The 22,986-nt window shown below is 43.4% G+C and overlaps 1 protein-coding gene across 2 annotated transcripts in view; it reads left to right on the top strand.

Moving 5' to 3' along the window:
• Positions 1–10,738: 10,738 nt before the first annotated feature.
• LOC142580063 (uncharacterized) overlaps positions 10,739–22,986 on the top strand; it is a 34,709-nt gene continuing 22,461 nt past the window's right edge. Inside the window, exons 1-2 of one of the 2 annotated variants that reach the window (XM_075690830.1) lie at positions 10,739–11,280; positions 18,126–18,236. In XM_075690830.1, the coding sequence (XP_075546945.1) occupies positions 11,232–11,280; positions 18,126–18,236 (160 nt within the window). In that variant the 5' untranslated portion in view covers positions 10,739–11,231. Of the gene's footprint in view, positions 11,281–18,125; positions 18,237–22,986 lie in introns of those variants that run through there. The other variant, XM_075690829.1, reaches the window with a different exon arrangement.

Below are 22,986 nucleotides of genomic sequence, written 5' to 3'. Positions count from 1 at the left end.
GCTACGTATTCCACTGTTCATGCCTGGCTGATTTCGTTTATAATGCAGGTGGAGCACAGCCCCAACCACTGGCAAAGTACTACAAGGAATTTCATTGGAATCAATCAATCAACTTAGAACTGAGGTTTAACAGCGCAAATAAGGACATGAGGAAACAAATACCACGGACAAGTGCTGTTAATGCCTTGTCTGTGGTATTTCTTTCCTCGTATCCTTGTTTTATTTGTGCTGTTCAACCTCAGTTCTAAATATGAACCAACTAGCCCATATCAAGATCTTGCCAATCAATAAATTTTTATTGTTTCTGATATATACGATGACGTGTTATTTTTATACAGGCAGAACCATAGAGCCCTTTCAAGGGTTATAGCAGGGGTCCCTTTTTATAATGCAAGTGATTGCAAGTGATTGAAAGTGATTGCAAGTGATTTACAAAGCAAGAAAAAAATTCAAATATTACGATAACTTTGTTACAAATTCATGCAAAACGCTTTTTCTCCCTTAACATGATTACGATTGTAAGTTAAGCAGATGAACATGAACAGTTTGCTTATATAAAATGATGTGGATGATGGGATGCTACATGGTAAAGTGTTCCACAGTTTCGTGGCAATATAAGAAAGTGAATACAATGAATGAATGAATATAGTTAGTCCTTATGTAGGGTATGCATAATTGTACAGTTGAGGTAGAATGTAGTGAACATGTGGGTCTTTGATATGTAAACATTACCGATCGGCATAGAATAGCGTTATGTGAAAGTTTGTAAGCAAGTCCTAAAACACGATAACTAATACAGACTGTTAGGGTTGTATGTTTAGTAATCCATCAGCATATGAAACAGTCTGTTTTGTATAAAAATAAGAACACATATAGTGCTGTCTTCTGTGATACTTTAAGGTTCCAGCATTGTCTGGTAGGTTAATCCGTAAATAACTATGGCATATATAATGTGTGAATGTGCAAAAGAATAATATAGTGTGAACAGTGTCTTTAATGGGAAAATGTAACGTAACCTGCAAAGAAGAGGTATTTTCCTGTAAATCGTAAATGTTCCATGAACATGTGTGTGCTGTGAAAGCTAGCTGTGCGTCCAAGTGTACACTGAGAAATTTTGTATTACTGACTCTCTCTGATGGTGTGTTATTTATTACAAGTGAATTATTGGACGTAACATGAGTGTTTTTAGGGGCAAAGATAACATTGCTACTTTTAGCGGCGTTATATATAGGGAGACGTTTATATGCATGAAGCCAGAATGGCAATTTTTTTAGGGCTGTTGTAACTTTGTCATACAGTTTATACAGTCTACTGTGGTTAAAAGAGCCATTTTGTCTTTGAGCTTGCTAAATGTGAATAGAGCATATCGATAATTGTCAAGGCACCGCAGATGTTTCTTTCTTTCTTTTTTTGCATTCTGGCAAAACGTGGTTCAGCAGTGCATTTTCCTTACAGAATGTCTTCTTACAACGTGATTAATGATTTTTGTGGGCTACTTCATTGTCATCATGTCCCCACGGGCAGATGCAACAACACCAACCATAACCATGTTTTAAAGCTATTAGGCGATGCGCTGCTGATACATTGGATTAGAAATTGAGGGCTGGTTAACCATATTATAGTTGAGATAAAAAAGTGCATTTGGGAAAGCCATGTAATCTACAGAGAATAACAATATAATAACATAAAGTGAGTGCCAAAGAAAGGAAAACAGTTTAGGAGCCACGGCAACACACGGTGGCTCTTCTTTTTTTAGCTGTACCAAATTTTTTAAAATTACCTGTGGCAGATAGCGCAATTCTATCCCTTGGATCTAAATTATTTGATGAGGTGGCCATTACTGACAAATCAAAATGATTAATTGAATAATTAACATAATTGTACTAAGAACTCCTTAATAAATTACTTTGTGGCACATATTTGAATCTACAAATTGTAGCTAATGTGTAGCAAGGCATATCAACTTAGAATAAATTCTCAGGGCAATGCCAGGTTCGAGATATTAATTTTCAAAGTGTCTGGTGAAATTCTTTTGCTTTCAAGTTACTTTTGTGCTTCCATACATAAAACAGCGTTTTCTTAAAAATGTTTACGGAACAACAGTGCATCTTTAATGCAAGTTTGATGGTGCATATCTCGAAACTGATGCCATCCTCAGATTTCATTGTAAGTCTATATGCCTTGAATACTCACTAGCTATGATGCAGATGGAAATATGTACCATAAAGCAATTAATTAATGAGTTAATTAACAGAATATTGGTAATTGTTAAATTAAGCATTTTAATTTCTCGTATAAGTAATAGGCCACCTCATCGAGTAGTTTAGATAAAGGGTTAGAAATGTGCCATCTGCCACAGGCAATATTTAAAAATTTGGTTCAGCTAAAAAAAAGGAGAAACCCTGTATAGGATTTGGGTAGAGTGGTGAGATTTGACCCGCCGCAGTGGCTTATCGGCTATGATGTTGCACTGATAAGCATGAGGTCATGGGATGAAATCCCGGCCGCATTTCTATGAGGATCAAAATGCAAGAACACCTGTGTTCTGTACATTGTGGGCATGTTAAAGGTTCGCTGGTGGTTAAAATATAATCCGGAGTCCCCCACTATATGGCATACCTCATAATGAAATTGTGGTTTTGGCATGTAGAAGCCCAGAATTCGGTGGTGAGATTTAGAAATTTTGAGGCATATAATGGGTTTTGTTGATTCAAGGTATGTAATTGGAAGATATCTGTTAGAGAAGACTATCGGTCCTGCAGTAAAATCAAAATTAAGAGTACGCACATTTTTTTAGGAGCCTGCTGAAGCACCACATACAATTTACTTGTTTCAATGCAGACTGCACACCACCCCTTTGGAATTTTTGCTTGTATAATTTATTTATTTTATTTTTATTTTCACAATACTGCGGACATCTGTCCAAGCAGGAGGGGGCTACGTGAGCAGATACAAAAATAAGCAAACATACAAATATATACAGTACAAGGGTTACAGGCAACAAGATTCATCAGGTGGGTGGCTGTAACCAGTGGGAATTTCCAGGTAGGGCATTCCAATCATTGATTGTTTTTGGAAAAAATGAGTTTTTGAAAAGGTTTGTTCGTGCAAAGATCGGTTTTAAATACTGGCTGTGTTTGTGGCGGGAAATTCTAGATGTGTCCTTAATAATATAGTCACGCGGTTGTATTCCTAGTTTCCCGTAATAAAGCTGGCGAAAGAAATTTAATCTGGCAGTTTTTCTTCGATCAGTTAGTGGTTCCAAGTTTGCGGCTTCCAGCATACTCGTTGGAGAATCACGTCGTTTGAAGCGCTTATAAATGAAGCGCGCGGCTAACCTTTGAATTCTTTCTAGCTTTTCAATACCTACCACTGTGTGAGGATCCCAAACGATACTCGAATATTCTAAGAGAGGCTTAACGTACGTTTTATAGGCTTATAATCTTAATGAGGATGTGGAGTCACCTAATTTAAACTTTAGAAATCCTAATCTTTTTCGGGCTGCACAGGTTATATTGTCTATGTGAGGCACCCAGGATAGACGTGAAGATAAAGTTATCCCCAAGTATTTGCAGCTTTCTACTTTCCTAATCTTATTATCCTTCATTTTGTACAAGTATTCTAGCTTTCTTAACTTATTTGTAATACACATATGCACTGTTTTGTTATAATTAATAACCATATCCCATTCATTGCACCATTCTGCCAACCTATCCAAGGTTCTTCCAGAAAAAGCTGATCAGAGACAGTTCGAATGTTGCTAAATGTAATACAATCATCTGCAAACAATTTGACGCAAACAGGTGATTCCACAATTTTAACTAGGTCATTAATATAAATATTAAACAGTACTGGACCCAGCACCGATCCCTGAGGTACGCCTGAAGTTACCCCCAAAAACCGGGAGCATGATTCATTTATTTCAACATACTGCTTACGACCAGTCAGGTATGAATTTACCCAGTTTATGATCTGTAGGGGTATTCCGAGAAGTTTCATTTTATATGTTAGTTTCGAATGAGGGACTCTGTCGAAAGCCTTAGAATAATCTAAGAAAATAGCGTCAACTTGACCGCCCCCATCAAGCACGGAAGCGAGCTCATGGACAGTGACTACTAACTGTGTGGTTGTAGAGTGACCTTGTCTAAAACCATGCTGATTAGCCGTGAGTACATTATTTCTCTCCAAAAAAATTATTCAGGTAAGTGACTATGATGTGTTCTAAAGTTTTGCAGCAGCAACAGGGGAGTGATATTGGTCTGTAATTACTTACAGAAGATCGGAGACCTTTCTTAAAAACTGGTATTACTCGTGCCAAACGCCAATCGTCGGGAACAGTACACAGGCTAAAGACTTAGTAAAAATAATGACCAAAAATCGAGCTAATACTTCGGAATATCTTTTAAGAAAAGCAGGAGGAATGTTATCTGGCCCTGTAGCTTTCTTTGCGTCTAACCGTAGAAGGAGCTCAGTCACACCCTCAATAGTTACACTGATCACGTCTGGGCTATCAATTATCTGCCTCTCGGCAACACTAGTGCTCGAAGTGGAATAAACACTTTGGAAAAACGCATTAAATGCTTCAGCTATTTTCTTTGTACCTGTAATTGCTACTTCACCATCGCATATTTCCCACGAAAGTTGGGAATCTTTGTTAGATAGGAATTGCCAAAATTTTGGGGAGTTCTGAGAGGCAAATTGACCAAGTGTTTCCGTAAAATAATGTTCCCTTGCCTCTCTCAGTTTTAGAGCCAAGTCATTTGCCATCGTGCCAACAATTGTCCTGCCGTAATCTTTAGATTTTCAGTATCGTTTTATTTTACGTTTGAGATGAATGATGTCTCTGTTTATCCAAGGGTTCTGTCTGCCAATCTTTTTTGTTTTATCTGGAATGAATTTTCCGATACAAAAGTGGCACGAGGATTTAAACTTGTTCCACAAAGAATTCACATCATCATCAGTACCAAGCTGTACAAGTGCTTCTTCCAAACAATGCACAATTTGAAGCTCGTCAGCAGAATCATAATTTTTAACAGTGATATACTTGGGAGTACGTAACTGTAATCGAGTAGGAAGCGCGCATGTGAAGTACACTATTTTGTGGTCAGAGATCCCTTCGTTCACTTCAGCTTTATAGTCAGAGATGCTAGCAGAGCATAATACAAGATCGAGAATTGGAGTCGCTGAATCTGTAATCCTTGTACGCAGGTAAACAGCTTGGGTAAGGTTGTGCGCTAGTAATATATCTAGCAAGGTTTCAGAACTTTTAGTGCCCGTTGAGCCACATGACATTGAATACCAGTCAATATAAGGTAAGTTGAAGTCCCCAGCAATAATAACATTTCGATTTTCATAACTGTCTAGGTAATCATACAACTCTAATAAGAAACCCGGATGAGTCCCAGGTGGTCTGTAAACGCCCCCGACGACAACTTGGTTACCCGACAACGTCACCTTACAGAAAACACTTTCATGCTCCCTGCTAACAGCAGGCAAAAGCAAAGACATCAAAGTTTTTTTTTACTAAAACAACCACACCTCTGCCGCGTGTCAGACGGTCATTGCGATAGCAGTTATATGTTGGCGGAAAAATACAATCGTTTGTTATTTCTGGTCGCAGCCAGGTCTCGGTAATTACCGCAACATGAGGATCATACAACAGGAGCACTCGTTCTAGTTGGTCATATTTGTTGCATAAGCTTTGTGCGTTCAGGCAAAGAAGCCGAAAAAGTTTCTTTTCGGCGTTTGCGGTGTTGATGTTACGTCAGTCTTCATTCCTGTTTCCAGAATTGGCATTTCGGACTTTCTGCGCTGGACTATTGGCCCTGCGCAAGAGCACTCTACAATTTTTGCCTTCATTCCACGTGTAAGCTTCATTGTTTACGAACAGCTTATCATGCACCAGTCTGACCCTGTCCCCAGCCTTTCTATCGGTGCCGATAGACTGCCAAAGCTTTTTTCTGATAGCAAGGGTTCTTTGTGAGTAATCATGTGATATCGATACCCCTGTATCTTTTAGTTTAAAGCAAACTTTCAGGATAGAATCTTTTTCTCTGAAGTTGTACAAACGAAAAATCATGGGCCTGGGTTTGTTATTCCGCAACCTGCCGATCCTATGTATGCGCTCCAATGATTTGACTACGATCCCCAGTCTGTCATGACAAACCTGCCGGACCACCACATCCTCGAGCATGTCGCTAGTTTCGTCAGGCTTTTCAGGAATTCCAAACACTACCAAGTTATTTTGACGTGCTCTGTGTTCGTAATTGTTAAGCTTTTTATCCTGAGCAGCCAAAACCTTTTCGAAATGCTTCACCGATTTCTCCAGGACAGATATTTTTTGTTCATTCGCTTTTGATATTCGTAGCACTTCGTCCAGCCTTGACAGCTGAGAATTCATTTGTGACAGTGTGTCATCACGCTTTTTCTCAGATTCTTTAAGTTCCTTCAGAGCAGTAAAGATGGCATTCAGCATTTCTTGACCTTCAGGGCCAGGATATTCCTCCACATCTCCACACAAAGCGATAAGTACAGTAAGCCAACAATCAGCAATCATATGAAAACACCGTTGGGGGCACGGCAGCACAAAAAGACCATAACAGCTTGTACGTACATTAGAATAGGGATTATAAAAACTGACCTGCAACACAAGCCACGCATGGTTAGGCATGCTCTCAGAAAAGCTGCCGTGCCCTCTGAAGGTCTCGGGTGAAGCAGCTGCCTTTATAGCTGAAGGCTGTGACGTCATGGTTCCACTGGACCATCCAGCGTTGACTTCGCCGATGCAATCGATAACTTGATAATCTTGCAGAAACTTGGCAGTTTGCGATGCGTTGTGCGGTGCAAGATGCGGCGGGACATGCTTCGGGATGGTTAGATGCACTTGAGACCATGCGAAGAAAAAGCACCTGCAACACAAGCCACGCATGGTTAGGCATGCTCTCAGAAAAGCTGCCGTGCCCTAATAATAAGTAAACAATGAAAAAAAAAGTGTCCATCATTTCTTTAGTTTTAATGCAGAACAGTTATGTCCTGAATTCACCATTCGAGCTAGGCCAGATTCACTACAGTGACCAGTGGTAAGCTTCCATTTGCCTTGCAGGCATTTGCCTTGAGATGAGTGTGGAAAAAAACTTAAGCTTGAGAGACTAATTATGATTTACCTATTCAAGAACTATTGTGGAATCTTGATAAATGGAAATTGCTTAAACGGAAGTGCTGCTTAAGGGGAAGCGACATCCTCATGGTTGGTTGGTTTTATGTTCATGCAATGCTGAAAAACATTTGTTAAAGGTACCATCTTTTTTGCAACCTCCAGATAAACGGAACTGAGAATCAACGGAAATGAAATTCGATGTTGGCTCGCATTTCACTTCCGTTGATTCTCAGTTCCGTGGTGAGCTTCCTGAGCGTTTCTGATGGCAGCACTGAAATGCCTGCACAATGTTCAATGTTATGTTCATTGTGCTTTTTGATCATATTGCTGTGTTTGATTGTGCTAGCCAGTATGATAGTTTACTAAGTCAATTTCATATACTAGTCAGTTGTTATCAGTAATATGGGTCAGTGGCTAACTAACTTTCTTTTTCTTTTATTATTCATGCTATGCAATGTCTCTGTGCTATACAACTTATTTCTTCTATGCAATAACGTAGTTGCCTCTGTTAAAGAGACCGGATCAGCAAGAACTTGTTGATCTCTTGCTGGTCTCTCTTGCTCTTGCTGAATGCACCGCTTCACACCTTTGGAAGGTGTCTACTGGCCTGCCATTCGACGCTCGGGCAGTATAGCTGTTAAAGGATTGGTCAACTGTATGTTCGAAATGAATGCTATCATATTAGACAACCAAGGAAGGGTCGAGCAGGTAAATTTGCTGCATTTGAAAAAAAAAAAAGATAGGTTCTACCAATTGTAAAAATTGAGCAGTTTGTAGCTCCGTATGAACTCAGCACCAGAAAGAGATATCACCATTAAGCTGAATTTGTAAGAGCATCTGGAGTGGGCAAAATGAAAAATTGCATTGATATACAGGAGTTTTGTGATAGTTGTAGCTATTAAATAAATTTCAAGGGCAGCACTGCATCAGTTTTTGTCTGCTTTAGGTGTCCAAACAGGTGAATTTTACGGATTTGTGATACTTTATTCGCACTACTGAATTAGCTAGAGATCGATGCTTTAGTTTCTTCTTTAAAGGGACACTAAAGTGAAAAATAATTTCTTCTACATCAGTAAATTATCTTTCTACACACCAAAAACACCACTCTTACAACGATAAGACGTTTCGTAAGCCAGAAAAAGCGCAAGAACGAAATACGGGTGGCGACGCCGACGTAAGTTCCCGCACCTGGTGGCTGTGACGTCATGGATTTTGATGGCATCTTCTAGGGCCTACTTATTATATGTAGCGGTACAGATTGACTACATTGTGTTCTAAAGGAACCAAATATTAAACACGGCAAGTTTCGGGAACCTTTACTCAGCCAACGCGGCCCAAATTTGAAAACATACTTTGGAATCCCTGACGTCACGCTTACGTACCGGCGCTGGGGTTTCGGCGCGAAATTCAAATACTGATACTTGGACCTTCATTTTCTCATCTAATAATATAACTATTTTTTTTAAATGACTGCCTGCAGGGTTCTGAAACAATGCTTCATTAGTCTAAACTGATTTATTGTTTCGCTTTACTGTCCCTTTAAGTTTCCAAGTTACGCCTAGCAATCTTGCAAATATATATATATATATATATATTTTGACAAAACTATATTTGGCAGAACCATAATTCAGCGGGTATGCGCCAGTGGGGACGACGCTGAAGTAGCGCGGGTTTTTAGGTGAAGCAGGGAAAACGAAGAAGACGTCGTTGTTGTTGTTCCCTTGGACGACTGATAAAGTGCGTTTCTTGGCGGTGCTGCTACGCATACTCGTCGATCCCACGTCGTTACTATATATATATATATATATATATATATATATATATATATATATATATATATATATATATATATATGGCGATTCGAATGAAAAAATCTGCTTGTTACAATAGGTAGATTTTAGTCCCTACATGTAAACGAACCTCACTGAATTTCACGCAGAATAAATTTCAAGCAAATGATTTCTCCGTTCCCGTTTATTTAGATAGGAGCTTCCGACGTAAATCACGAGTATTATAATTTAAAGCTTCAGTTTCCCCTGAGGTACGTAAAGTACGTCTTGTCTGTGCTACACAAGTTGGCTACCAGGTAGAAAAAGAACGAACGGTATGCAGATCATGCGTGCGTGCTAAGCGCCGTAGAATCAAATTTGGCGCGAAATCGTGCCCGTGTTGCTGCCGTCACGCTCTAGGGGGCGCCAACGAAGCACTCGGTTTAAACTCGGTTCCGAGTGGTCAGCGCTGGACTGGTATGGACTAAAGTATGGACTGGTTCTGACAGCTGACGGCGCTGAGAGTCGGCAGACAGTAGAGTCACTGGAAAAAAATTCGAAATTTTTTCCAGTGACTCTAGCAGGCAGTGGAGGCTATGTATGCTACCAAAGCTACCTTTGGTATAGCATGTACATACAGAATGTGAGAGGGGTTGGGTGTACCCCACCTGCACCACTAAAGTAGCATGTACATACAGTAACTCTAGCATGCAGGAACCTGGTGATGCAATCCACCACTCTGTCTCGAAGGGGACGTCCATCCAGCATGATTTAGAGAAGTCGCGTAATTTTGGTACGCTCCAGTTTTGGATCGGTAGCCGGCGGTAGCGTTGTGCGATTAGTATTCCGTTCGCGAAGCTCGATAGTGAACTTGCGCACACCACCAATGGTATATTGCTGCGTCCCTTTTTGCAACTCGGACAGCGGGAGGGCAAGAAAGGTTTCTTTCCACGAGATTAAAAAAAAAGAAGAAGAAAAAGAACATTGGTGTGGAGAGCCTCATCATCAATGACAAATCGGCGTCGACCGTCGTTTGTGGCAAGCACTTTCTTCCCCAAGATTACAAGGGATTATAGCTCCAACTGCCGCTTGAAAAGACTCCTGCCTGGCGTTGTGCCGACTATCCTTGAAGATCATCCACCGCCGAGCGTCATAAAACAGCCTCGCGGAGATCGAAAGCCGAAGAAGCGAAAATAAGCGAAGGTAGAACGCGCAGACGAAGCCCTACAGCACCCGTAGTGAGTCTGATGACGAACCCGACGAGAAACGCTTAATTATCCACAGCGCAAGCGATGACCGATCAAAAAGACGGCTTTCGTCGCTCGTGGAAAAGCCCCGAACGCAGGTCGCGTACGAGCGCTGGAAAAGCGCTGTTAAACAAATTGACACCCTTTGGGTCGTATCTTGCCACACAACCATAATTGTCATCTGTCTTTTTTTTTTTCCTTTCTGGAAAACGCTGTGCTTCCTGGCGAGAATGCTGTCGAGAACTTTCCTGTCGAGAATGCTCTGTCATGCTGATAACGCGCATGCCGTTCGTGACTTGGAAGTACCAGGCTAGCAAAGGAAATGTGCGCAGTGGCGTAGCTAGGTCGTCTGGCACCCGGGGCCCTTAGCTCTGCTGTCACCCCCCTCCCCCCGGGTGTAGTCGAGGAAGGCGCGGATATCGACAATTTTCGGGTGTCTTCAGACGTATATGACAACCCCCCCCCCCCCCTACTGGCCCCGTGCACCCGGGGCCCACGGCCCCCCGGCCCCCCATGTCGCTACGCCACTGAATGTGCGCCAGACAGATTACTATCCTTGTGTGACAGGATACGACCCAAAGGGTGTAATTTTGTATAATGTGCGCTTTAGCAACAACTAGCGGAGCAAGGAAAGGCGATCAACAGTTGGACGACATACACCACGCTTAGGTCCGAAAGATTCTCGCTGATGCAGAGAAAGGAAATAAGAGAGCTCTCTTGCTGCTTGATAGAAAGCTATGAGCAGGAGCGACTACGCCGGGTGCGGGCACAATCCACCCCAACGGCGCCGTGTCACACCGCTGCCTACATTCGGAAATAGCCCCGAAACGACTCCGGAGTCCGGCCCCGAGCAGCCGTCAGGTACCACCAGTGGTCGCTAAACGCGCGCCTGTCGCGTTCTGCTGCTCTCGCCCACTGCACGCGCTCGTTTGCACCCGCCCGGAGCAGGTGCTCGTTAAGGCCCTTTATCGTGTCCGGAAGCGTGCGCGTGAAAGTGTTGCATCTGTACTGCCTTGCATTCGAGACTTGGAGTTCGGCTATCCCGCCTACGTCTCGATCATGGAAGAGAGTGATCAACAGCCGCAACTCCTGAGCGTCTGCATGGAAGGTGAGGACCGCGCGAGTGTATCGGGTCGGTTCGGGTGGCACTCAGGACGCCATGTTGGTCGTGTCGCGTGTTGGTGGTCGTGCGACCGGTGTGACCGTGGTACAGTTCCCGTGTGCAAGCGTTGTGCACTGCGCGTGTCATTCGTCCACATCTGCAGATATTTTGGTACCGATGAAAATACGCCATGTACACTTGACCTGTACAATGCCTCGTTCTGCAAAGCGCGGGCAAACGAGTCTTTCGATTTGTCCTGTTAGCTGTCAGAACGAAATTTTGATGACGTTCTCACCCGATTTGCGGTATTCGATGGAAAGGAATAATCGAACTGCTGACACAACTTAAATGTTCCTTCGAAAACGTTAAAATGATGTGTTGCTGGGAAAGTGTTTTGTGTTTTTGTTTACACAATATGCTGGGGCGGCATTATCAAGCGATCACTCTCGGATGTACTTACACTTTCCCAGAACTAGCGCCGGACGCGTCGGCGTCTGCGAGGAACAGCGCTGCCTTGGCATAGTGCAAGAACGCTGAACGCGCAACTGACGGTCCGAGAATACCGCCCCCGTAATGATTTCATTTTCCGAAAGACAAACAGATTAGACTATAACCCGTCAAGAAGAGGCCACACACGTACTTCACTAGAGACAGCTAGTGAGACGTCCATTGTGTAGTACGAGAACTGTGACCGCTTTAAATAAGTGGCACACTGCTATGTGTAATGTGTAACAAACGTATGGCAGTAAAATTTTAAATAAAGCACTGTTTCAGTAAATTTTTGGCAAACATATTTGTGCTGGAGCTGTTGGCTATGAAATCGTATTTAGAAAAGCAATTTGAATTCACAGTAGGTTGCAAAGTTAAATATAGTCGAACAGGAGCCATTCGCGATACAGAACTTCGATTGCAATCAAAAGTGCACACTGTGACCAGTGGCTTAGCCAGAAATTTCGTTTGGGGGGGGGGGGGGGGGCGTGCTCACGTTGCAGCTCGGCCTCCTTGTAGAATTTGTTGAGGGATCAAATACATGCATAATAACTGCAGGGTCATTGCCAAATATGCTGCAAACGACTTTTTGAAGAGGATAGCAATAGGGGCTTGTTGGTACGGCATATCTTATTTTGTTATAGCGCAAGCTTGACACGGACAACAGAAGGCACATCTGACACACACAGCGCTACTTTCAACAACAGATTTATTTCTCGTTCTCGTCGCTATATATACACCCTCGACTCGTCATACAGCATGTGTAACATTTTTGGAAAAATAAAAATATATAAACTGGGAACCACACGTAGGCAGTTTCTTGACACATATTCACGGACATGTACACGTTCAACGCGAACAAAGATAATTCAGCTCTTTTGAAGATAATTAAATGGAAGGTTTACTGACGTATGCGTCGCCGAATGTTGATATGTGTCTGGCTTCTATTATCAAGCGCATCATATCACACCTGCTTCTACTAATGATGACTGTTTCTTTAAATATTGGTTTGCACTTGCATCTCTGGCAGTGGATGGCAAGAAAGCCGTCAGCGGCCACGTTGTTAACTTTGTTACTGTGTTCTCGTAGCCTGTCATTTATGCATCTGCCTGTTTGACCGAGGTAGGATTGGCCACACCCGAGAGGAATACGGTATACCACACCGACGATGTAATCAACGAATTTGTTTTTATGTTCTTTTTCGCGTGCGCTACGTGGGATTTTTTCTGGCCTTGTGTTTTTACAGAGGCTGACCAATTTATTAGGTGCCGAAAACACAATCTTGATGCCGCTCCTTCCAGCAATCTTCTTTATTCTATGAGAGAGCCCGTGTATGTAGGGGATGACGGCAACCTTTCTTTTGTTCATGTCAGTGCTCGACACGTGCACCTGCTCCGAACTGCTTTGCTGCGCCTTCTTAAGCAGTCCTTCTGCGACTGACACAAGCATGTGGCTCGGGTACCCAGCGCAGCTTAAACGCGAGGCTTGCCGTTCGAAGCTATCGTGCATTAGGTGTTGGCATGACTTTTTCAGTGCTTCGCTGAAACACATCTTCGCGATTCCCCTCTTCACAAGCTATTGCCAATGCTATTCGTGACTGTCTAAATCCACTAGAAGTGACCTTTGAAATGCCATGTGACGGGAGGATTAGATTCCTTGACATCAAGTTTGTGCTCACCGATAACGAAACCTGCTGGTGTTACGAACCTAGGGCAAGTAAGCCACTTTTACCATTTCATTCCGCACACACAAAGCTTATGAACATGCATAATTACTACTAATTGCAGTGGTTCAGCCTGTTGTGGCCAGTTTAAAAATGTGCCAAGCATCTCGGTCTGTTTGCTTCCCCATGAGAAGTTTATAAGGTGTTCTTTGCCGCTTGTCGATGCGTGCATCCATGGCATAAGGGCTTCAATATTGGGCTTCTGAACTGGACATCCTCTGTACAAATCCTGTTCTTGGACAGTTTGGTGGTGTTTATTTCATTATTTATAACACAGTACATTGTTTAAAATGAGTTTGAAGCCAGAAGGACAAGGTTTTGGCAGCTCCATGTACTAAACCGTCGCTCCCATGCTGGGTGAACTTGGGGCTCCCGCAGAGACACTGGCACCAGAGTTCCCTCTTGTAGTTATTCTATGAAACTCTATGCCTGCAAAGGCTTGACAGTGGTAAAGGCTATTGAATGGCAACAATATGTTCCTTCTCCACGGTCAGGCGTTGGGAAACTGATATGACATTTTTGGAGTAATTCTTGGAAAGCCTTTCTTGTGCTTCGTCATTGGGTTAAGGTTAAATGAGGGACTAGGCAAGTGCAAGCACTGCCCTTGTCTTGTTTTCTTAATGGATCACCAACTAGCCCAAACTGCCATTTTCCCTGTGGTTTGTGGGAGAGGCTTGCATGTGGAGAAATGTAGTCTGTGGTCAAGAGGTTTTTTGGTTGGAAAACTGCATTGCATGGATGGCTGGCTTGGATTGTCAGAAATTTTTTTTTTGATCAATATGTGCATTGTGAAAAGTCTGTAGCCCATCCAGTTTGTAAAAAGACTGGGTATGGATAGTCTTCCCCAATCATCATCAGCAGAAGTCATGTAACTGCAGCAAGTGAACATGCTCATATGACACTGTAAACACACCGGCTGCCGATCGGTGTCACCTAGCGCACACACTGTTGCTAATGCTTGGCTTTCCAGCCATGTGGATAAGCGCAAGGCCCCCATTCTGGTTTGAGAGCTCTTCACTACAAATTTTTCAAATGATTGACTGATGTTAGGCACCACTTTAGACATGTTCCTTATATTGGAGGCTGTGCCCATTCTGCCATACAAAAGGCACCTCATATTGTTGCGTCATATTTTGTGACATAGTATCACAATTGCACATACACTTTCAGCTGTTCTGTGCAAGAGGGTACTGCAACCTCTTCTAACTTGATGCTCATTGTACACGGCACTCACAGTGTGGAGGCTAAAGGCATTCAAATCCTGAAAAGTGTTTTAGTGCATGAAAGACGAAAACGAAGAGAGAAGACAGGACAAGGTGCTCTCCACAACTGATGCAAGATGCAAGCAAACCAACCAGCCCTGTTGTCCATTCTGATGAAGAAATGAAGAATTTCACCTTTCAAGTCTGTTTCCACAGCACAACATGAGGATGCTGTGTTGAGCAAACTGGGTTCAAAACCAACTATTGGATATATAAACTTCCTCTTTATGGAACATGGTTATAACGGCACGTTTTGAGGACAGGACACAGAAAGAATGCACACAGGACAGTCGCCGTGTCCTGTGTGCATGGCTGCCATGGCATGCCAAGTCATGGAGAGTTAGGCAAGGAATGCCTCATTTTAGAATTTGCTCCGGTCTGCGGACTGACTGTGGTACAATCGCCATCTTTCTGGAATGCTCACTCAACCATAGCAGCTAAGCAGATGGGTGGCTAGTTTCCTTTGGAGCTTTTTGTTACTTTTGGGTCAATGAAAATTTTGCCTTCTTTACTTTGCCTTTTTGTTACTTTTGGCGTTAAATTTAGTTGCTCAGTTGCTTCTAAACACCAGCTTTCTTTCACGATGTGCACTTGAGCTTGATGCACCTGTAATAGTAACTCAGTGGCTATAGATTTGCACTCTCGAGCTCGAGGTCGCAATTTCAGTCCTGGTTTCAGCTGCCGCATCCAATGGAGGTGGGATGGAAAAATGCTTGTGTGCTCGGCTTCGAGTGCATGTGAAATAATCCCAGGCATGCCTCATAATCAGATCATGATTTTGGGATGTAAAACCCAAGAGTGTAATTTTTCAATCTTTTTTTACCATGGTGCTTTTATAAGACACATTTGCTTCATCAAATGGTGCAAATGCTGCACAGTGAGCCTCCTGACTTTGCTTAATGAGCAATGCGAAATGATGTGCAGATCATTATATACACATGAGCAATGTGCCACAGAAAGTCTATGGATTGAGGCCATTTGCCTTAGCTGGTTCTTAATGTTGATCTTGAGTAGTTTGCACTCACTGGGCATGGTTTGTGACAAACTTGTGGGAGAAGTGCGAGACAAAGCGATGAAGTGGTAGCGAAAACTATTGTAATAGTCTTGGTAGCACTGATGTGTGATGAAATTTCGTCCGGTCAGGAAAAATCGTGGTGAAAACAAAAGCAGATGCCAACCAAGGTAAAAAAAAATGGTTTAAAGATGACGTTTCAGTCCACACATGGAAGCCTTGTTCACAATGAAGGGGCTTCTACATTGTGAACAAGGCTCCCACGTGGGGGCGAAAACATACTTTTTAAATAATTTTTCACCTTGATTAGCATCTGTTTTGTTTTCTGCCACCTTCAGTAACCCTTTTACAGCAGAGCTATTAAGGGGATTTCCACAAAAGTTTTCATGTAGGGGCGGCATGTGGCGCTGTGGTTGGTACCGAATGTCAGCGAGAGCATGGCCACCAATGTGTCGGAGACCTGAAGTGGATGATTAGGGCATCAATAAGAATGCACAGCCAGACGCTGGCGTCGGTAGCACAGACGCGGTGTACAGGAACGTGTGTCGTATATTAGCAGTGTGTGTTCAGATAAGGAAAGTCGGAGGGCCATCCTGACTATTTTTTTTATTGTAAAGAAATTTTTATATGACATAACAAGATCCCTCCATACAGCATAACCAGTCTTATTTTTTCTAGCATACACCTTTGTTTCATCAAGAAAAAATCTTTGCCAAGACAAGGTAGAAACTGCAACTTATGCACTTGCCTGATTTACTTACTTTGAGAGTCCAAAAAAAATTATTTAATGTTTTTTATGCTTGCACACTTCTTATACATTATATACAGAACTTCGTTGATGAAAAAAATGTAAATACTAGAGCCTAAAACAGAAAAAAAGAAAATGTCCAACTTGGCTTTTGAACAGGAGGCTATAAAGTGGGTCTTCTTTTTGGCAATGTTTAATGTGCCTTGTGGCTGCAAGTTTCTTTCAGGATTTTTCTGTTTTAACAATGGGGGGAAAATTTAGCAAAATCGCCATACATAATGAAGGAATTATAAAGAAACACAATCTCCAATTTGTTTTAATTTTCCGAGAAATTTTGAATTTTCTGTTGTTATCAGTTGTCTCCTATATGCAAGAGTGTGCTGTATTATTTTTAATTCCTGCGTTGTTACTTCCCAATTAGAACTCCAAAAACAGACATCCCAAGTTCTCTTGCAAGGTCAATACAGTCAATGTGGAGATGGCTTCTAATGATCAAAAGCAACTACACTGCACAATGTGCAGAGTGAGACTTCAATGACCGCACCACTTTGCTCTCACAGCATTGCCTGCTAAGTATAGAACAGAGTATAGCTGCTTGCGATGTCATAAGGTATGGACAGAAATTGCTCAAGCTTGGGTAATATAGTTTCTAGAGAAGCAATGATTGCATTGCATTCTGAAGGAACCAAAGGACTGATTCAACCTGTGGAGTTTTGAGAACTTGTCAACAAAAACAGCCCAAGCATGCAAAACTACTTTGGAATCTGCAATGTCACACTAATATATTGGCACTGTTGTTTGGCCACAAGATTCAAAAAGAGAAGCTTTGCCTCTTTCTTCTTTACAAACAGCCAGCATTTTGCCTCCAAATAAATGAATTTGAAAGAAACATTTCACCAAGCTAAACTCTTGGCTGTTAGTGTCCCTTTAAAACAAGGTGTGCAAGTGGGCTAGTCTATTTTTTATGACCAGTAACAGAACGTGTTGGCTTGGCAGTCGAGTGGATGGCACAAGCATTGGTGTGTTGTCCTCCTGTTACCAAGTCTTTCACTAGAGTGGGCACCCTCCACGTGCTTGTGTGGACATTGCCACATGATTTAGTGCAACATTACTGCTGGGAGAGAGATCTTTGTCCCACGTTTATCCCGTGCATTTAAGGGAGAATGACTGTCTCTTTGAATCATGAAAAGAATGGTTAGTACAGTTGAAAGCCAGTAAATGATTGGGAATGGCACTAGACCATTGTAATCACTTTTGTTTGTCTTTGTCAGCTCAAGCACACAAATTGTCTTTCACTGGGTTCACCTGACATGAGGGCCACACGCACTTCTGGACCAGAGGGAGCACTTCTGGACCAGAGGGAAATTAAACATGCACTTTTTGACATATGTAAAAGGAAGCTGGTCTTCCCTTCTTTTGCACCATATGCATTTCTTGTTGTGTTGCTGGGCTGTCTGTCTGCAGGGTGCCCAGTTGTTCCTGCATACAGCTAATCAGTTGGTATCTTTGTAAGTGTGCACCTTTTGTGCTACGGAGTTTTCGTTGGTTTGACATCATTGTTTTACGTCAGTGAACCAGCAAATCTAAGGGTTGTATTCACTGTTCCCATCATCCCAGGCGAGCAGGAGATGGTGATCCATGTGGAGAGGGCAGGAAGCTTGGAGGGCAGCACACTGGTGCCCGTGCAGGTGATCCCTGACGTGATGCCGGCTCCTCCCCGTAATGGCGGTGAGTAACAGCTCACTCTGCCGTGGTGAAGGCGTATGCAATCCCCTGCGTGGTGTTTTTTCTGCTTGTGTTTCTAGAGGCCGGCCTGCTACTACAATCACTCGACCTCCGTAGGGATCGCATCCATTATCGTGGACAGCTTTGTACATACAGTAGTGGACAAATTATAATATGGTATCATGCACTTTGAGTGTTCTGAGCTAAACTAAAATGCCAGACCGTTAACCTCGAGCCTTCTGAAGATTTACCACCACATTATTTGCACCTTATTGCCTACCCATTGAACACATGACTTAAAGGGGCCCTGAACCACTTTTGATCAAAGTTGAGAAATGCATTTGAAGTCAAATTAGACTCTTTCAGAACTACTTTGCCACAAAAAGTTTTTCAGCGTGTTCAACGGAGCTTAGTTATTGGCAATCAAACATACCATTCTCGGTGCTTCTGCTTCTTCTTCAGTGACTTGCACTGCGAAGGCTATGGCAGAGTGAGGTGTGCCCACAATGCTCCGCCTAGTGAACGTTACTGTGGCGCGCAGTTAAAGTTTGATTTTATATGTTCACGTAGATGTCACTGTTTCCAATTTTAGCACATAACAACACTCCAAATACGGTTGTCCTTGGTGATCCGCAGTGCGCTCAGTTAGTGGACTCGTCACGACAACCCATGGCGGCCACGGTATCTATGATACGTAGCAGACCGCAGCTATATGCCACTGTAGCATTTGCTTTGTGCACGGCAGGGCTCAAGTGTCCACTCGCGCTCATACACTCCTGTCTGGCTGTGCTACGTGGTGGACTGGCTTTGTCCTGCACCAGCTTGACCGACGAATAGTAGCCACATCCAACTTGCGCATTTGAAGTTCTATGAATTAGTCAGAAAGGAATAAGCTTCAGCATGTCATAAATGTCAAGCTTCAACAATGTCATCAGCAACCTTCGGTTTGCTGATGACATTGTTCTATTCAGCAACAATGCAGATGAGTTACAACAAATGATTGAGAATCTTAACAGAGAGAGAGAGAGTGCAAGAATGGGGTTGAAGATTAATATGCAGAAGACGAAGATAATGATAAATAGCCGGGCAAAGGAACAAGAATTCAGGATTGCTAGTCGCCCTCAAGAGTCTGTGAAGGAGTATGTTTACCTAGGTCAATTAATCACAGGGAACTGTAATCATGAGAAGGAAATTCACAGAAAAATAAAAATGGGTTGGATCGCATACGGCAGACATTGCCAGCTCCTGACTGGAAGCTTACCATTATCATTGAAAAGGAAGGTGTGCAATTGCTGCATTTTACCAGTGGTGACATATGGGGCAGAGACTTGGAGACTGATAAAGAAGCTTGAGAACAAGTTAAGGACCGCGCAAAGAGCGATGGAATGAAGATTGCTAGGCATAACCTTGAGAGACAGAGAGTGGTTTGAATCAGAGAGCAAACAGGTATGGATGATATTCTAATAGACATCAAGAGGAAAAAATGGAGCTGGGCAGGTCATGTAATGTGCAGACTAGATAACCGTTGGATCATTAGGGTAACAGAATGGGTACCAAGAGGAGGGAAGTGCAGTAGAGGGCGGCAGAAGACTAGATGGAGTCACGAAATCAGATTGTACATATATCAAAATATATCATATATATCAAAATATATAAATATAAAATATAGATATATCAAAAAATCAGAGTGTGCATATATCTTGTAATAAAGAAACGAGACAGAGCACCGTTCCCTCCTAGAGCTGTGTTTACCCTTGGAGTTGTGTTATCCAGCAGGGGAACTTATGCTTCAGGTGTTGCTACCCACCGTGGTGGCTTAGCGGCTATGGTGTTGTGCTGCTAAGCACGAGGTTGTGGGATCAAATCACGGCCGTGGCGACCGCATTTTGGGAACTATTTCCGAATGGGCACGCTCTAAGCAATCCATTTCAATGTGGTGCAGAAGCAGCCAGACAACAGTGAAGGTTGTTACGATGGGGGCCTGTGGGATAGTGTCCTTCGAACCTTTCTTGGCCCGCTGCGATGAATCGCTTCATGAAGCCAACAATGCGCCTCCTTCGGACAGCCCCACAGCACCAGCAAGGCTAGCTACGTTTGGCAGACAGAGTATTGTTAGTTAGTTCACTGTTGCCTTCACAGTCTAATTGGAGCAAGAGAACTCCTGGAAGAGGGTGCTTTACGGGACTTTCTCACGGCCCCCAGTAATTGTCACTGTCGTTTGACAGACATGGCGGCTAACCGCGAAGTCAGCTCTGGAATCTGGACGCGCCAACTTGAGTCAAGCGTGACAACCCTTGTCTACAAGGACCTTCTCCGCTCGGTGTGTTCAGTGAAACAAAAGTGCGGGGGTGAGTGTGTGAACCCTCGGCCCTCGAAGGCAGGCACATCGACGACCTTGGAAGCTCCGATTGGACGGAGGTTGGACAGCAGTTTTCCCTTGCCTGGGGATCTAGGGAGGATAGAGTGTGTGTAAGCAGCCGTTTTCGGCTTTTCAGTATGCTTCGTTTTCAGTCATGCTAGACTTATGAAATGTAACGTTCTCCACCTTTCATGTAACATAGTAAATAAATCCCTTATGTACTCCTAGTTCTCAATAAAAACAAGTTCCTCCCTTTAACCACATCCCTAGCATGGATGAGTAGGACGACGGCATGAGCCAGCTACCCCTTTTGACATGCCCGACTCCAGCTCGTACAAGGTGTGCTCTTGCACAGCGTATAGAATCATGCACATAGTGAAACGTAACAAGACAAACTAATCAGCTCACGCGAGAGACTGTTGCCGGAGGTGCACTGTGCAGCCGGAATGCAAGAGTGAGAGAGAAAAAAAAAAGAAAGAAGGCAGGGCCCATGATGTGCACGTGTCGCGATCCCCCAGCTCTGATATGGGAGAATGCAGGGAAGAAATTTCGCTTGCGTGGGCTAGACAAGGCAAGTTGAGAGGGTGTCTGTTGTCAATGAAGCTTGCCTCCTGAAATCATGGGTTTGCAATGTTTCAGACATTTCTATTGGCTATTAATGAACCAATTTGAAAAGTTCCTGTGGTGAAAATGCTCCCTAGAGGGCACGTAACAACTTGCAGCGTATAGCCAAAATTTGCTATCAGTGCTGGTGAGGGGCCCCTCAAATAAAAATGTGGAAGTTATTAGGCTCATCATAGCTAAAGTGGTACGTTGAGCTTTGTGCGAGTTAACAACTGGCCATATCCTACCGCTGTTACAGTACAAGGAAAAAAAAAAGAATATGTTGACGCTGGCAGAACCCTCTTGCGCTTTCCTCAAGGGTTAGCTCAAGGGTTCCTCCTGCGGTGCCTCGAAGGCACTGCAGGAGGAACCCTTGAACTATCTCACACACAGGCTGTTGGCTGACAGTGCTGAGTACTTGTATGGCTACTTGGCTCCTCTCGCACGCAGGATGCAGCTCACAAAACACTGTGCAACTTCTGTGAGCAGTCAGACCTCACCAGCCAGCTGCTCTATGTGAACCTAACAGTGCCAGTGTACGGGGCCAGGTGACAAACTCTCTTGAGGAAGTCGCTCCACAAGCGAACTGTAGATAACATGTACCTATTTGCGCTGTTGTATATATGTAAATGGGTCCTTTCTTCACTCTACCCTCTCTCTCTGTCCTTTTATTCCCCTACCCACACCCTCCCATTGCTGACAGCCATTCAGGTGTCAGCAGTAATTTCTGTGGTGTCTGGCTCAGACCAGACGCATGACACTGGACCACGCAAGCGCAGTATGTACATGTTTTATTTGTCACAGTAAAGGCACTTATATAGGAAATCATGTTGAATGACGATGTCGATATGTACACTAAAAGAAACGAAACTGAAACAGTAAAGAAGGATACAACATCGCCTCGTGCTTGAAAATGCAACACAGTAATTTGCAACAACCAAAATAACTCGAACTAAACACTTATTTTTCAGGCAAAGAAAACCCAAATCTTTCGACAGGTCGGCGTACCCTAGTGCTGCGACGTAAAGGTTGCTCCACCGAATCCTCTAAAGGAGCGACCAATTCTTCATTAACTTGAGCCCTTACTTCTGGCGATCGCAACATTTCACGGTGTTCAGCGTCTGCGCACTCTGTGTGGCTTCCAGCCCCAGCGGTACCCGAGTAGTCAGGACGAGGCAATTTCCATGCCCATTGTTCTGTTGTCTGCAATTGATTGCACGGAACCTGAACTAGTTTAGACGCGTTCCAGCAACGACCATCGCTCATCAAAAAGCTACTTTTGCCGTTTATGCCGACAATCTTGAAAGGTCCCATATAGTTTACCGACGCTTTCCCACCACCTCCTGTCCGTATACTATTTTGCATATGTCTGCTTCGCCTTAGCCCTAGCAGGAACATTTTTATCCGAACCGGCATGGACACCCTCTCTTGTCGGCAAACCCACTGTATTGAGTCTCGTCTTTGGCTTGCGCCCGTGAAGCAACTTGGCTGGCGACACACCCGTTGTCGCATGCGGCGTCGACCTATATATGCCGAGATAGTCAACCACAGCAGCCTGGAGGGGCCGTTGTTCCAATCAGGCAACCTGCATGAAATCTTTCAGCATGCGATTAAAGCGGTCAATCGCACCATTTCCTTGTGGATAGTACAGAGAAGAGCAACGATGCACAATACCCCTCTCTCTCAAGAATGTTTCAAACATTTGCAATCTAAACTGAGGCCCATTATCTGTCACAACTTCCTTCGGATAGCCTTCTCGGCTGAACACAGTCTGCAAAAGATCGACCACAC

This window comes from Dermacentor variabilis, chromosome 4, assembly GCF_050947875.1.
Source record: "Dermacentor variabilis isolate Ectoservices chromosome 4, ASM5094787v1, whole genome shotgun sequence".
NCBI classification, from domain to species: Eukaryota; Metazoa; Arthropoda; class Arachnida; order Ixodida; family Ixodidae; genus Dermacentor; species Dermacentor variabilis.
This window is presented reverse-complemented; position numbering and strand designations above follow the sequence as displayed.